At 38.1% G+C, this 14189-nt stretch overlaps 1 protein-coding gene across 19 annotated transcripts in view; it reads right to left on the bottom strand.

The window, feature by feature from the left end:
* Positions 1 to 10459: 10459 nt before the first annotated feature.
* The window catches only part of NRCAM (neuronal cell adhesion molecule), a 314411-nt gene continuing 310681 nt past the window's right edge, over positions 10460 to 14189 (bottom strand). For 16 of the 19 annotated variants that reach the window (XM_078154286.1, XM_078154292.1, XM_078154297.1 and 13 more), the window contains one exon: positions 10460 to 12896. In XM_078154286.1, the coding sequence (XP_078010412.1) occupies positions 12659 to 12896 (238 nt within the window). In that variant the 3' untranslated portion in view covers positions 10460 to 12658. Of the gene's footprint in view, positions 12897 to 13471; positions 13530 to 14189 lie in introns of all 19 variants that reach the window. The other 3 variants (XM_078154305.1, XM_078154311.1, XM_078154329.1) reach the window with 1 other exon arrangement.

Here is a 14189-nt window from a genome sequence, read left to right as displayed (position 1 = left end):
AATGAAAATCAATGGGAAAACAGGATAGACTATTGTCTCACTGGGAATTTCAAAGTGTGACAAAAATCCCCTTTGCAATGCTGCTGCCTTTTGCATTTGCTATTCTCCATCAGAATTACTTGTCTGCTTTTCTGAAGATTGATTGTAGAATCACAGATTTAGAGGTCGAAGTTCGACTTGGACTTATTTAGGCAGCAGAATCAAAAAAATGATTTTCTTTGCTAATAGAGACATTTGATGCAATGCCAGCTTTTGGGCAGTTTGAAACATTATCTCTGCAGTATAGCTCTCTCTAATTAAAGGACCTTGTCCCACATTTTAAATCCTTGTGTAATGCCAACTCGGGAAGTTGGGGCAGAGATCAGAATCATAGAATCTGGATTCCGACGAACCTCACAGGTCATCTAGTGTGGCCCACAGATGAAAAAGATACCCCACCCTCCACAATAGTCTGGACAGATGGTCAGCTAGTCTTTGATGAAGATCACCAGTTCAGGGGACCCCATCACCTTCTCTAAGGCATTTCATTGCACTTTTAGATAGCTTAAATCGTAGGAAGATTTTCCTAAGACAAAGCCTAATTATGCCCTTTTGCAACTTCTTATTACTCCTAGTACTGATTCAGGGGCCTAGTAAAAGACATTTAATCCCTTTTCCATATGATTAACTTTCAAATAGTTGAGGACAGGTAAAACTTACATGGTCACTTGTTGCTGGCTCTTGTATCCCCCAAGCCAACCAACTTACTCCCTGTCTAGGGAGTTCTCCTGCCATTTCCTATGGATCCAAATGTTCCTTCAACTAATAACAATGTTCATTTCTAAGGCACTTTAAAGTGCTTTTCACACATTACCCTCTCTCATTTAAGCCTCATAACTCTGTGAAGTAAGTAACATAAGTATTATTATCCCCATTTTATATGCAGAAGCAGGGCCAGACAGGATGACTCACCCATAGTTATGTAACTAGGTAGTGTCTGAGCAGGTTTTGAACCCAAGATTTCCTGACTCCGTGTCAAGCATTCTCTCCCCGAGGTACATGACTAACGCTCAAGAAGTGTACAGTTATTGTGCTGCACCCTTACCTCAGCATATGTAAAGAGCAAAGCAGAAAATATTCTTTCTTTTTTTTGGTTTAAAAAAAAGTCAGGCTCTTCAAAATAGGAATAAGGATAAAAAGTCATTTTTAAATTGATTTCCTTATCTGTAAAATGAAAGGGTTGGACTATAACAAGGAATCTTAACCTGGGGTCTATGACCATTTTTAAAAAATACTTTAATAACCATATTTTAATATGATTGGTTTCCTTAACAATTTTATATATTTTATTTTATGAATTTGACAACATTACAGTAGCCAAAGTGTATTACTTACTCCATAGGTTTACTGGGCTTTTCTACCTCCATGATGAGCCCTGGAATGCCATCTCCTCCAGTCTTTGTCTTTTGCAATCTCACCCGTTCTTCAAGACCAATTCCAAATACATTAATATAATGTAAACTCTTTGAGGTCAGAAATTGGGGGTTGGGGTGTGTGTGTGGGGGGGGGCACGCACGTGCGTGTGTATACATGTGTGTTTTCAGCAACTGGCATATTATGTTAATTGAAGTGAATTGAAATGCTTCCATCTCTATGATGGTTTCACCAATTGGAAATTGACCTTTCTCTACTGTGACCCTTGTAGCTCTTTGTTGTTCTCTTGTCTATTTATATTCTATTTCACATTATTATTTTTTATTTTTTTCTATTTTTCTATTTTCTATTATTATTACTTAATTATTCATATTTTTATATGGTTCACAGGATGATAGGACAGGAGAGCTAGAGCTGGAAGGGAACTCAGAGGTCAGTCTAACGTCCTCATTTTATCACTGAAGAAACTGAGTCCCTGGAAGTTTAATTTACTACACAGGTGGTATCAGAGGTGAGGTTTGAAGTTAGGTCTTTGGACTGTAGATCAGATGTACTCAGTTCCATGCTGTCTAGTTACTTGTGTACGTGTAGTTGCTGAAATATATCTACTAAGCCTTTTTTAGATTATAAACTACAAAAAAGAGAAGAACCTACTAATTTATCCTTGTATTTGTAGCTCTGCAAAAAGTAGATATTTAATGAATGTTTGTTGCATTGAATCAGAATAATGTTTGTCTATCCAGCAAAGCAAGCCTGGCACATAGTAGGTGCTTAACAAATGTTTATTGAATTGAATTGAACTTCCATTTTGAAGCAATTTTAATTTTGTCATTGTAGGCGCTTCCTCCACAGACCCAGGGAGCATCCTCTCTATCTGTAACTTAGCAGATGGTGTTTAAGTGCTGCTATGGATAGAGTGCCAGCCCTCAAGTCAGGAGGACCTGAGTTTTCAGATCTGGTCTCAGACACTTACTAGGTATGTCACCCTGAGTAAGTCACTTAACCCTATTGGTTTTCTCATCTATAGAAAGAGCTGGAGAAGGAAATGGCAAACCACACCAGTATCTTTGAAAAGAAAACTCCAAATGAGGTCAGGAAGAATCAGACACGACTGAATCAACACAACAACAACAGTAACAAAAATGTCTAAACAATGGATCACACTGTGGCCAACCTGGCCAGGAGCTTGTTTGAACTTAGCAAATCAGGTTTTCAGACAGAATCAATCAACCAAATCCACAAAAATCTATTAAGCACATACTGTGTACTAGATAGGAGACCAGACACTTGGGATACCAAGCAAGAGGAAAAAAAATAAAAAAGTTCCTGCCCTCAAGGAACTTACATTCTAATGGGGAAGACAACATGCATATTAATAGATACATCCAGATGGAAGCTAAGGTAGGGGGGAAATCACTAGCAGGTGGGTGGGGTATCAGAAAAATCTGGTCCATCCTCCAAGCCTGCCCTCTATAATAAGCTTACTTAGCTTTTCTGCCTTTACCACCTTGCAATCACTTCAGAAATTTCAGCAGCAAAGTTTGAATTGAAAGTGACAGAACTGGAGTCAAAAGGAGATCCACGATCTCTTTTTCTTTCGAAAGGTGATCATTTAAGTCACAGACTACTTTCTCATAAATGCTGCTGCCTAGCAAAGCCTCACCTTAGTTACCTGTCCCTTCTAAATGGTGTCTGCTTGACGGTTTACTGGTGCTTTCTCCCTTATTAGGCTCTCCCAACTGTGAGTCTAATGGAGCAGAACTTACTGAGACTGGCCCAGTATTAATGAGGCTTCAAGCCACTCAAAAAGGGTTTTAACAAGGTTTTAGAAAGGGCTAACAAGCCTTTGCTGGGGATGAGAAGTCGTGATGAGCAAGTGTTATCAAGACACCAAAACAGCTAACAAGCCTTTAGTGAGCTTAGGTAAGTCTGAATAAAGTTAAAGAGTGGGATGCTTTATAGAAATCACAATCTTAGTTAGGGATGGCTTTTCTGTTCAAGGCGCAGAAAGGACTGAAGGGCCCAGACCCACCTTATGAAGTCCTGGGGGAGCTAACTGGACTGTGAATAGGCTCAATAATCTAAGGCAAGTTTGAATTAGATCAACATGTCCTGCCCTTTGATATAATTGGCCTGTTTGTTGAGTGTTTTTACTCTCCAGTTCCCATCTCATGGCCATGTTTAACAGTTTCCTCAAAGAGGAAGAAGGGAGAGTCACAAGGCCTTGCATGGACTGGGCCTGAGGGTTAGCTGCTGAGGTAAACCAAGCACCTTTTGATTATAGAATCTGCCAGCAAAGTGTTGATATCTTTGAAAGTCTGGCTAAACTGGGAGCTCTTATTGAAAGCTTGAGGACCACTGATAAAACTTTTATTTTGTTGTTGTGTGTTCAGTCATGTCCTACTCTTTGTGACCCCATTTGGAGTTTTCTTGGCAGAGACACTGGAGTGATTTGCCATTTCCTTCTGCAGCTCGTTTTACAGATGAGGAACTGAGGCCAGTTTTTAAGGGACTTGTTCAAGATTATGCAGCCAGTTAATAGAAGTGTTGGGATCAGAACTTAGTTTTTCAGATTTCCAGTCCAGGTCTCCTCCAGTATAAATAGTTTAACCCTTGGGTTGTCATTAATTGTTGATAAGCATGTTCTTTAGTCATTAGGAATCTTGAAGAACAAGGTGTTAAAGGGAACTTAAAGAAATCTCAAAAACTTGATGTTGTAGGGGAGTGTGTAAAAAAAAAAGTTCATGAAAGCCAGATAGTATCTCAAAAGACTTTAACAAATTCCAGGGGCAGCTAGGTGGCACAGTGGATAGAGTACTGGCCCTGGAGTCAAGAGGACCTAAGTTCAAATCTGGCCTCAGACACTTGACACTTAATAGTTGTATGAGCCTGGATAAGTCACTTAACCCTGATTGACTCACACACACACACACCACACACACACACACACACACACACACAAATCCAGACAAATTCCTGCCAATTAGAGCTGTCTGAGAATAGATTACTTAGCAAGTTCATCATCACTAGATGTATTCAAGTAGGGGCTGGATGCTAACCTGTTGAAGATGTAGATAGGCTTAATCCATTGAAAGGAGTAGCAACAGAGGAAGGGTGAAGAGTAGGTGACCTCTAATGAGATTCCATCCTACTTCAATTCAATTCAACATTTTTAAGTGCCCACTTTGAACATGTTAGTGTCTTGGGGGTAGAAAAATAATAGAACAATAGATTTAAAGCTAGAAGTTGCCTCAGAAGCCACTAAGTCCAAGCATAGATAAGGAAATGTAGGCCCAAATAGCATCTCTGCCCACGGTCATGCAGCTAGTGCATGAGGCAGTATTTGAACTCAAGTTTTCCTGACTGCCAGTGCAGTACCCTAGCAACTAACTACCTAGCTGCATACTAAGACATGTACTCCCAACTTAAGGAGCTTATAAATTAATTGGATAGAAAAGGAATATATGCAGCTAAGTTTGCTATGACGGAAAATGTGAAAAAGTTCAAGGAGGAAGACCAGACAAAATGACAGGAGACATTTAAGGAGGGAGAAGTTACTTTTATCTGGAAGTGGATTAAGGGAAGGCTTTCTAGAAGAGATGACTCCTGAATTGGACCCATGAAGAAAGGGAGGAAACCTCCAGAGAGGCAGTGTCATATAGTGCATAAGGTATTGAGCTTGGAGTCAAGAAGTCGTTGTCTTCAATTTTTTTTACAAGCTACGTGACTCTTGGCAAGTTAATGAATCTCACTATGCCTCAGTTTCCGAATCTTTAAAAAGAGAGAGTTGGAGTCAATGGCTTCTAAGATCCCTTTGAGCTTTAAATTGATGATGCTAAGAAGGGATGGAGAGGGGGAGTTGGTCATTCCAGTAATTGGGGTGGGAGTTGAGGATGGAGACAGAAGAGGCAGGTTGCGAATGACTGATGGAGAATCTTGCGTAGGACAGAGAGTATACGAAGGGAATACTATGCAATAATATGGATATATACTTTAGAGCATTATTGTGGGGGACTTGAATGCCAGGGTCAGATTGAGTTTAAATTTTATTTAATAGACAATGAAAGAGCTACTAAGAATTTTTGAATAGAGGCAGAGAAGAATAAGAGAGTTGTATTACAAAGATTATTTGAGTAGAAATATGAAAGATGGCTTAAGAAGGTGAAAGACTGAAGGCAGAAAGACTAGTTAGGAGGCAATTACCACAGTCTACAATGGGAGTCAGCAAACTATTCTATAGGTCCAAATCCAACCCTCTGTCATCTTTGTATGGCCTCAGCTAAGAATGGTTTTTATATTACATTGAAAAATGTAAAAACCATTCTGAGCTTGCAGGCTGAAAAAGGGTAGGCCAGTAGCTGAATTTAGTCTATGGGTAGTAAGTATAGTTAATAAAAGATGAGGTTAGTTGCAGGGGGAGGGATGAACATGAGGAGACAGATGTGAGATGCTGTGGAAGTAGAATTGATGGCAACTGATGGGTGGCATCTGATATAGTGGGTGAGGGAAGGACAAGAGATAAAGATGACTTCAAGAGGTATATTCAAGGGAACTGGAAAGATGGTGTTATTAATAGAAATAGAGCGAGGAAGAGAGTAGCTTGGGGCATATGGGGAAAGATGAGGAGCTCAGTTTGGGGTGTGCTAAAGTTGAGGTGCCAGTTGGACATCCAAGTGGAGATGTCCAGCAGGCAGATGGAAAAGCTGGACATCAAAAGAGTTTGGTAGAAATATACAGTTGGGAATCATCTATGTAGCCATCATAATTAAAGCCAGGAGAGAGAGGAAGAGATCACTAAGGAAGAGAGTACTGAGAGAAGAAAGAGGACATAGAGCAAAGACATGAAGGATGACCACATTTAGGTGTGAGAAGAGGATTAGGAGTCAACAAAAGTGCAGGAGACAGAGGTAGCAGGTTCAAGTTCCTGGCTCTGCTGCTGTGAAAGTCAAGACACTTTGACTTTCTGGGCATTGGTTTCTGAAGGTGACCTATGGATTCTTTCAATTAGCATATTGTTTCATTAGTTCAAAAGTTTTAGGCAGTCTCCTTCTTCTTTTTCTTTCTTCTCCTCCTCCACCTCCTTCTTCTTTGCCTTATGTCATTCAGGTTTTTGGCTTGTGTTCTTCTAGGAGACCCATAATCGGTGAGTTGTCTGTATTCATCCTGCCTTTGAAATCAATATGTTTTCTTTGAATACAGATCATGTTTTCTTTTAATGCTTTTTGCTTCTCTTTTTCCAAATTCTCCTTCAGTTCTTCCAAATTGTTCTTCACCTCTGTGTATTTTCACTCCTAATCAGTTCTCTTTTTTGTTTCTCTGGAGAGATTTATCATTGTGGATTCAAGTTTTCCTATTTTGCTTTTTTTTTTTTTGCTGTGAAGGCTATAAATTCTGCTTTTGCATTTTATTTCTCTCTTGAACCAGTAAGGAAATTCTGCCATAGTTCCATGCTGTCTTGGGGATTCATAGAGTGTTCCTCATTAGGTATTGATTCAATTTTACTTTGTCTTGCGATATTTATTCAGAGACGTATGGACATGTTTAGATGATCTGGAGGCCAGATTTCTCTTTGGTTATTCATGTCTTCTTATTTGGTTTTCTCTACGGGTGCTCAAGGTTTAGACTGAGAACTTGGTAATTTTAGTCTTTTCCCCACCTTATATTGTTCTGTCGCTCATTATCTGAATCCTCTTTGATGCCAGATCTCTTGAGAGTTGGACCTCAAAGTTGTTGCAGTCTCCTTCCACACTTTTCATTGGCCCTCAATCTCTGCCCCAAGAGACTTCTAGGGGAGCAGAACTGGATGTAGCTGGATGCCAGTTTTACCTATGGCCTAATAAAGCTTCTCCCCTACCACACACATCAGGCTGCTGCTCTGCCCTTGTTCCTTCTGTTCCTTAATTCTCTGGTTGAACGGGGCTGTATCACAGCAGGAATACTGCTTCCCCAGAAACAACAAACTTCCCACTTTAATGTACTTCCACCTCCTCCATATAAGAGGGTTTGACTGAAGAAGAGAAGGTATAGAACAATGATGTTTGGAATATGATATAAAATCAATACAGGATTAAAAATAGCTTAGTTGTGCAAGAGTGAGTGCGAGTTGAGGGAATATAGCAAAAATGAATAGTAGACTCTGTTTTTGTGATTTCTTCCCCCTTTTGGTCTCTTGGGAGCAAAAGGGGAGGAAACAAATGATAAGATCTATCCAGGATGAAGGGTTAGCATGATGGGAATGCTGAAAGGTCAAGAGGAAAGGGATTTAAGGATGGCATAGTGGACATTATACAAATGCAAGGAAGGAAAGAAAAAGGTATAGACAATGGAAAATATTCTTTGACAAGGAATAGGGAGAAAAGAGTAAGGAATTCTTTCATAGGGGATTCTTTTTTTTTTAATAAAAAGGACAATATAGCCAAATATTAATGGGCAATGAGAATTTATTATTAATGAGAGCAGTGAGTCTTTGCTCAAATATCATGAAAATGAACAATATCTTTTTTTGGAGAGGCAGTTGGAGGTAAGTGTCACATAGCTAATAAGTGTTAAGTGTCTGAGGTCACATTTGAACACAGGTCCTTCTGACTTAAGGGCCACTGCTCTCTCCACTGTGCCACCTAGCTGTCTCCAAAGTGAACAATCTTTAGCCAAACTTCACAAGTCTTCATATGTTTTACTCATGCTCACTGAGTAGAAGAATGTTTTAAAAACCCTATCCCCAAGGGGGCTATATCTATGAGAAGGGAACTTAGGCAGGGCTAATCCAAATACACACACACACACACACACACACATACACACACACACACACACACACATATATATATATATACATATATATGTATATGTATGTGTGTGTATATATATGTCACTTTGAAAATGCTTATGGACATTATTTAAGGAATAGAGGTTTCCCCTTGAGGAGGTAGGAATGACAATATAAAAACAAGTACAGGCAGTTAAACAGAGCAAACTGTTAGATGGGCTTAGGGATCTTGTCCTCCTGAGCCAGAACTCAGGAATTAAGGTAGGGCTGTGGAAAGCACATGAAAGGTGACAACAGGTGGAGATAATCAATACTGAAGGGGCTGAGGGAAGCACTGAAACACAGTTAGTGGAGCTCTAAATTGGTCCAACCATTATGGAAAGCAATTTGGAATTATGTTAAAAAATAACTAAAACGTCCATACCTTTTTACTCAGAGATCCCACAGCTACGTGTATTTGTCAAGACATAAAGGTCCCATAGCAAGGATAATAATCATAGCAAAAGTTCTTGTGGTAACACAGAAACAGAAACAAAGTAGAAGCTCATTGATTGGCAGGTAACTAAACTTGAATGGTGGTACATGAATATGATGGATTAATATGCTTTAAGAAATGATGAATGTGAGGAGTTCAGAGTCATGTGAAGATATATGAAGTGATGCAAAGTATAGTAAGAACTACCAAGAAAGCAATATATACAATGACTACAAAAATGAAAACGGAAAAAACAGTAACAAAAATTTTTTTGAATGCCTTATTATTATAATGATCAAAATTGGTCCTTGAGAAGAGATGAGAAATTAAATCTTCCTCCCTTTTTTATAGAGATGTAGGATTAAAGGTGTGTGACGTCATACATACTGTCAGACTCTATTGATGTGTTGGTTGCTTTTGCTAAACTGTGAGCTCCCTTTTCCCCTTCTTTATGCTACAAATGGATGACTCACTGGGCTGGGAAATTTTAGGAAATGAAGGTGATGGGATAACAAAATATGTCAATACAAATTAACTTTTAATATGAATACGACAGTAATACCTAACAAGATTTCCATGAGGTCCACAGAACCAATAACATTTCAAAGGATAAAGACCTAGAAGGGACTTTAGAGATTGTTTAGTTCAACCCCTAATTTTACCTATAACAAAATTGAGGCCAGGAAAAGTAAAATGACTTGTCACACAGGTAGTAAGGAGCAGAGCTGATTTGGAACTCAGATCCTCTTCTTTCCTCTGAAACCAAATCAATTGCTCTATTACATAGTTCTGCCATTAGGCTTTTCAAGAAAAATGTTCCAAATTTCATCTTTCCTAGTTGGAAACTCATTCTTTTCACTACTAGGCTGAGTTATAGCAGGCATCAGAATCACTGAAAACTGATATTCCTTTTTATGTACCTATTTCCTTTGCATTGGTTGGAAAATTTGGGAGCCCTCTGGTGGTGATGCCTAAAATTTCTTGTGTGTCTTGAGGATAATTAACGTGCACTTGGCTCACTTTCAAAAACATGTTCCGACTCTGAGAAACTGCATTAGCAGTTCCTTGGTTTTAAGACTGCTGCTGTGGACTGAAGTGGAATAAAGGGAAGATGAAGAGTGGAGAGAGAGTGCCCTCATCTGCCTGTCTGAAGACATTTTGTCAGAGAAATAACCTTGTAGATGCCCATTTTAGGTTTCATTATATTTAATAAATGTTCACAGAACAGATTAGGTAACATTTCAGAGCTCCAAGGGAAATGGAAATCAAGTCCAATGCAAAGAGTCAGAACTTGATTTCTGAGCAGTGCAGTAGGCTAGGCCAAGGAATGCTGTGATTGGGAGACTAGACAAATCCTCCCCCACCAAATTAGGTAAAAAACCAAATGACAGAGTAAGTGCAGCTAAAGGACTGGGTTTTGGACTGATGATCCCACAGAGGTGAAAGTTGGAAAGGAGGCTGAACACTGGGAAATCAGTCTTTTTTTGGGAGGGAGAGAAGGTGAGATAAAGGAATGTGAATGATAAATGATATACTAATACCATTAGCTGAATTAAGTCAAAGATTTAGGTGTTAATCCAAGGAATGAAGGAGGCAGAGAGGGAGAGTCAGTGTTAGGGAACCATAACAGTCAGGCATCATGGAAAATAGGACTCAGGTATAAGAAATTTAGTTCTTAGAACACCTGAAGTTTCACACAGATTTACAGAGTAACAAGTCAGGGATCCAGTTATTGGAGGTCATCATAGCCTCCCTGTGGGCCATGCAGAATCGACAAGGAACTTGACAAATGACAACCAAGAATGGAAATTTTAAACCACATTTAATTTTTTTAATTACAAAATCTGTTGCACTATTACAGAAGTGACCCTTTCATGCACAGATAAATTTAGCATCTACCATTACAGAAGAGTAAAAATTGTACTTGTTTTCCTTCTGTTACTAAGAACATTGGTAAATCCCTAGTAACACTTATTTTTGTGCTCTCTGATCAATCTGGTCTTTTTTTTTTTTTAGTATCAATGTGAAGGCTGATTTGGGAGAAGCAAATGCAGTGCTATGAAAGAATATGTGGCCATCTTCATTTGGGATTCCTTCAGACTGTGCTTTACCTACACACATAAAAGCGGCTAGATGACTAAGGCCTATTGTACCCCACAGGCATTAGCTCTGAAGATTTTATCTAGAAACCTCCTGTTGATACATTAAACAGTTCACTATTTGTTTCACAGCAAAAAAAAAAAAAAGGAAAAGAAAAAAGATGTATAAGTAGATGCTTTCAAATCCCATGCACTCCACCGGCTATCATACTTCTTACACAGTACAACATAAACATTTTGATTGTGTTTATTTGTATGTAACACCTATAAGCATATAGCATCTACACTTTAAGTGTATTTACAAATTCAACAAAATATCTACATATAAAAAGCTTTACTTAAAATTAAACTTGATGCAAGTTATGAGAAACCAATTTATTGGCAAATGAAACTGAGCATTCCTTCAACCATAGGTTGTTATAAAATTTCATATTTGGAGGTAAACCATTTGATAGAGTTCATGAATGTGAGAGAATGCTGTTTTTTTTTTAAACTAATAACTGTAATCCTTTTAACCACTAGGCCTTATTAGCACTTGTCAGAGTTCTCAGATTCTGAAGTTGTCCATAACAATTTATATACACATTGCTTAATGCTGTACATGGTTCGAAAAGCTGCCACATGGGTCAAGTAAAGACTTAGAGGATCATGTACAGCTGTTGGCATGGTGTCATGGCCTTTTGGAGCAAACAGATTGTTTTTGTTTATGTTTTGCCACCAAGTTGATCTCTTGCTTCCCTAGCTGAATTTGATTGTTTTTATTTTGTTTTGTTTTGTTTTTGGAAAACCTATAAGGCTACGCAATCATGATATGTGCTCTGGTTGGTTGTGAAGCTTTTTTTTCAATCCTCAAGAAACAAACCCTCAAAACACACAGTACTTTCATGCCTTTGAAATGGTGTTTCCATTTTGCAGCACAAAGACTTTCATTGCTTCTAGGTTGTTTAAAAAGGTGGGTTTTTTTTTTTTTGGCAGTGATGGTAGTCCACTGATCCACTTTTATTACACCAACTGATTTTAGCAGGGTAGCATATTATGGAATGCATATTGTATGAAGGCACTGAATGTATCTTGCTCTGTGTTTTCTGGATTTTTTTTTTATTTGTTCGAAGAAAATTTTAAATGGTTTGCTTTCAATTTGCTTCAGGACTGTACTGATTTCAAAATGCACTGAAATGCATGTTGTTTTTGCCTAAACAATCCACTGTCTAGATGGAAAAAAAAAACAGAACACTGTACTGCTGTAATACTCGATAGATTTAGAAGGCGATAAAGTAATAGGAGCAAAGAGAAGGTAATAAGAATCTCAGTAAGCAAATGCAAGTGTCATACTTCACTCATTTAGCAATTCTATACTGTATATACTGTTCCTAATTGTCTTGCAAGAAGACTTATGATAGCTAGACATTAAGTCACCAATTTCACAACAATGTCCACAAAGACATTGAAGTTCTAGATAATACTACGATAACACTCTTGACAATGAAAATGGAATTCATATCTAGGGATTCAGCCAAGGACTGCATTACAAAATATCAAACCCTGTTTTAATAACATATACAGGTTTTTTTTGTAGAATGTGGTAGCATTTTTCATGCATTGCACTGTATCTTCACCAGGAAATAACATTGTCTGTTGTTGTATTATTTGTCAGTTCTGAAGAAATTTCTAAAAGATACGCATTTTGAATGAAAAGTCTGCATTTTGTACTCCAATCGACACTAATGTACCACTTTTACTGAGTTATTCATTTGTGTAAATGTTTGATCTATCTGTCTCATGGTATAAACACACAGTAGAAAGTAACTTTTCTACCTACATGTTCACAGTGTGAGAAGGCTGACATACTAGTGCTTTTAAAAAATATCACGGAGAACACGGGTGTGTCGGCAGTGAATTCAAAGATTAAACAAAGGAGTTCATGGCATTGACGGGAGAAGGAGCCTCAGAACTTTCATTCCCTTCAGCTGGTTCTTTCTCTTTCTTACCACTGTATTGTCCAATAAAGGAACCATCCTCATTGAACTGGCCATTTACCCCTTCTCCATAGTCAACCAGACTATCATCGCTGTCTTCTTTTTTCACAGTCCTGTCCGAAGGCGTCCGACTTCCCTTTTTTAAAGGTTTGTGATCCTCTGCATCGCTGGAGGAGAAAAACAAGACAGCAAAACACTGCAGTTGAAACCTATCTTTTGTGTAGACTTCTTTTGAAACTATTAAACAAAAGGGTACGTGCATGCAGATTATGTCAAAGCTGATGCAGTCTCGAAGTCCCCTAGCCAAACCTAGTCACCAAATTAATATGATGTGGTTGTCATGGAAATCAGGTACAGTGATGGTTTAAATATGAACTCTTCAGTAGAGAGAGAGAGAGAGAATGGACTGTCTATGGTGCATGTTCCTTTTAATGAGAGATTTAATCCCTGATTTGAAAGCAATTTAGAAATAATGGCAAGCATTAAATAAGGGGTGGGGGTAGAAATGTCACTGAGAAACCACTGTTTTGATTCCCAAAGTGGGGAGGAGAGCTTATGATAGGTAGTGGAGTTAGTCTGTTAAACCTTTTAATCTCTTGGATTCCTTGAACATGAATGAAGAATGAATTTGGTTAAATGAAAAATATTGATTCTTTCTGATCTAGAAGAAGGAAGCAAAGTGTTGCATTTCAAATCATTTTGGTTATAGAATGCAGGCCAGGCTTACAAACTTCAACCTTACCTTTCAAGAGACCTACACATTCCATTAAAAGGGTGCAGAAGAAACAAATGAAAATAGCCTAAGAAGAAAAGCAAAATCCATATCCTGAAAGTGTACAGTACTTTATTTTTTTCCTGTAAGAATGCCAGTTAATGGAGGTGAAGATACATTAAGTTGGAAAGATAAAATTTTGCTTGAGCATTAAGTCTGTAAAATTACTCTCACATTGATATATTCTGAATATTCTGAGTGATACTATGGAAAATTCAAAAAAAACCTTTTAAAAAACTGTTCCTTTCCTTCCAGTCCTCACTTGCTGCCCCCAAACCACACATGCTTACAACACCTTTCCTTTTAATAATTCAGTTCTGATGGAAATCTGAAGATTAAATAAGTCAATAATGTTTTGCAAGACAAAGTTTGCTTACATCTCTGCTCAAAGGTCTCAGTATGTTCTTTGGATAGAGTGAACCAGGGAGTGTGTTCTAATTCAACAGCGCAGAATTGTGATAGCCATTTATGACCTGGGTTATCTTCAAGAATGAAGGAAAAACAACAACAATATACTTTTATTTTCTATTTCAAAGAATGGAAATAAGGGAAAAGAGGAAGTTTGTGTATGGTATTAAAAAAGGCAGTCTATTGATCTTAGAACATCTTTTATTTCCTTCCCAACAATGTACTCTGATCAAGACCAACATTTTAGCTCATTATCCAGAAATTCACATCAGAACTTTTT

The sequence above is a fragment of the Phascolarctos cinereus genome, unplaced genomic scaffold, assembly GCF_003287225.1.
Source record: "Phascolarctos cinereus isolate Bilbo 61053 unplaced genomic scaffold, phaCin_HiC Scaffold_1;HRSCAF=81, whole genome shotgun sequence".
NCBI lineage: Eukaryota > Metazoa > Chordata > Mammalia > Diprotodontia > Phascolarctidae > Phascolarctos > Phascolarctos cinereus.
The sequence above is the reverse complement of the archived record's forward strand: the minus strand, read 5'-3'. Positions and strand labels throughout refer to the sequence as shown.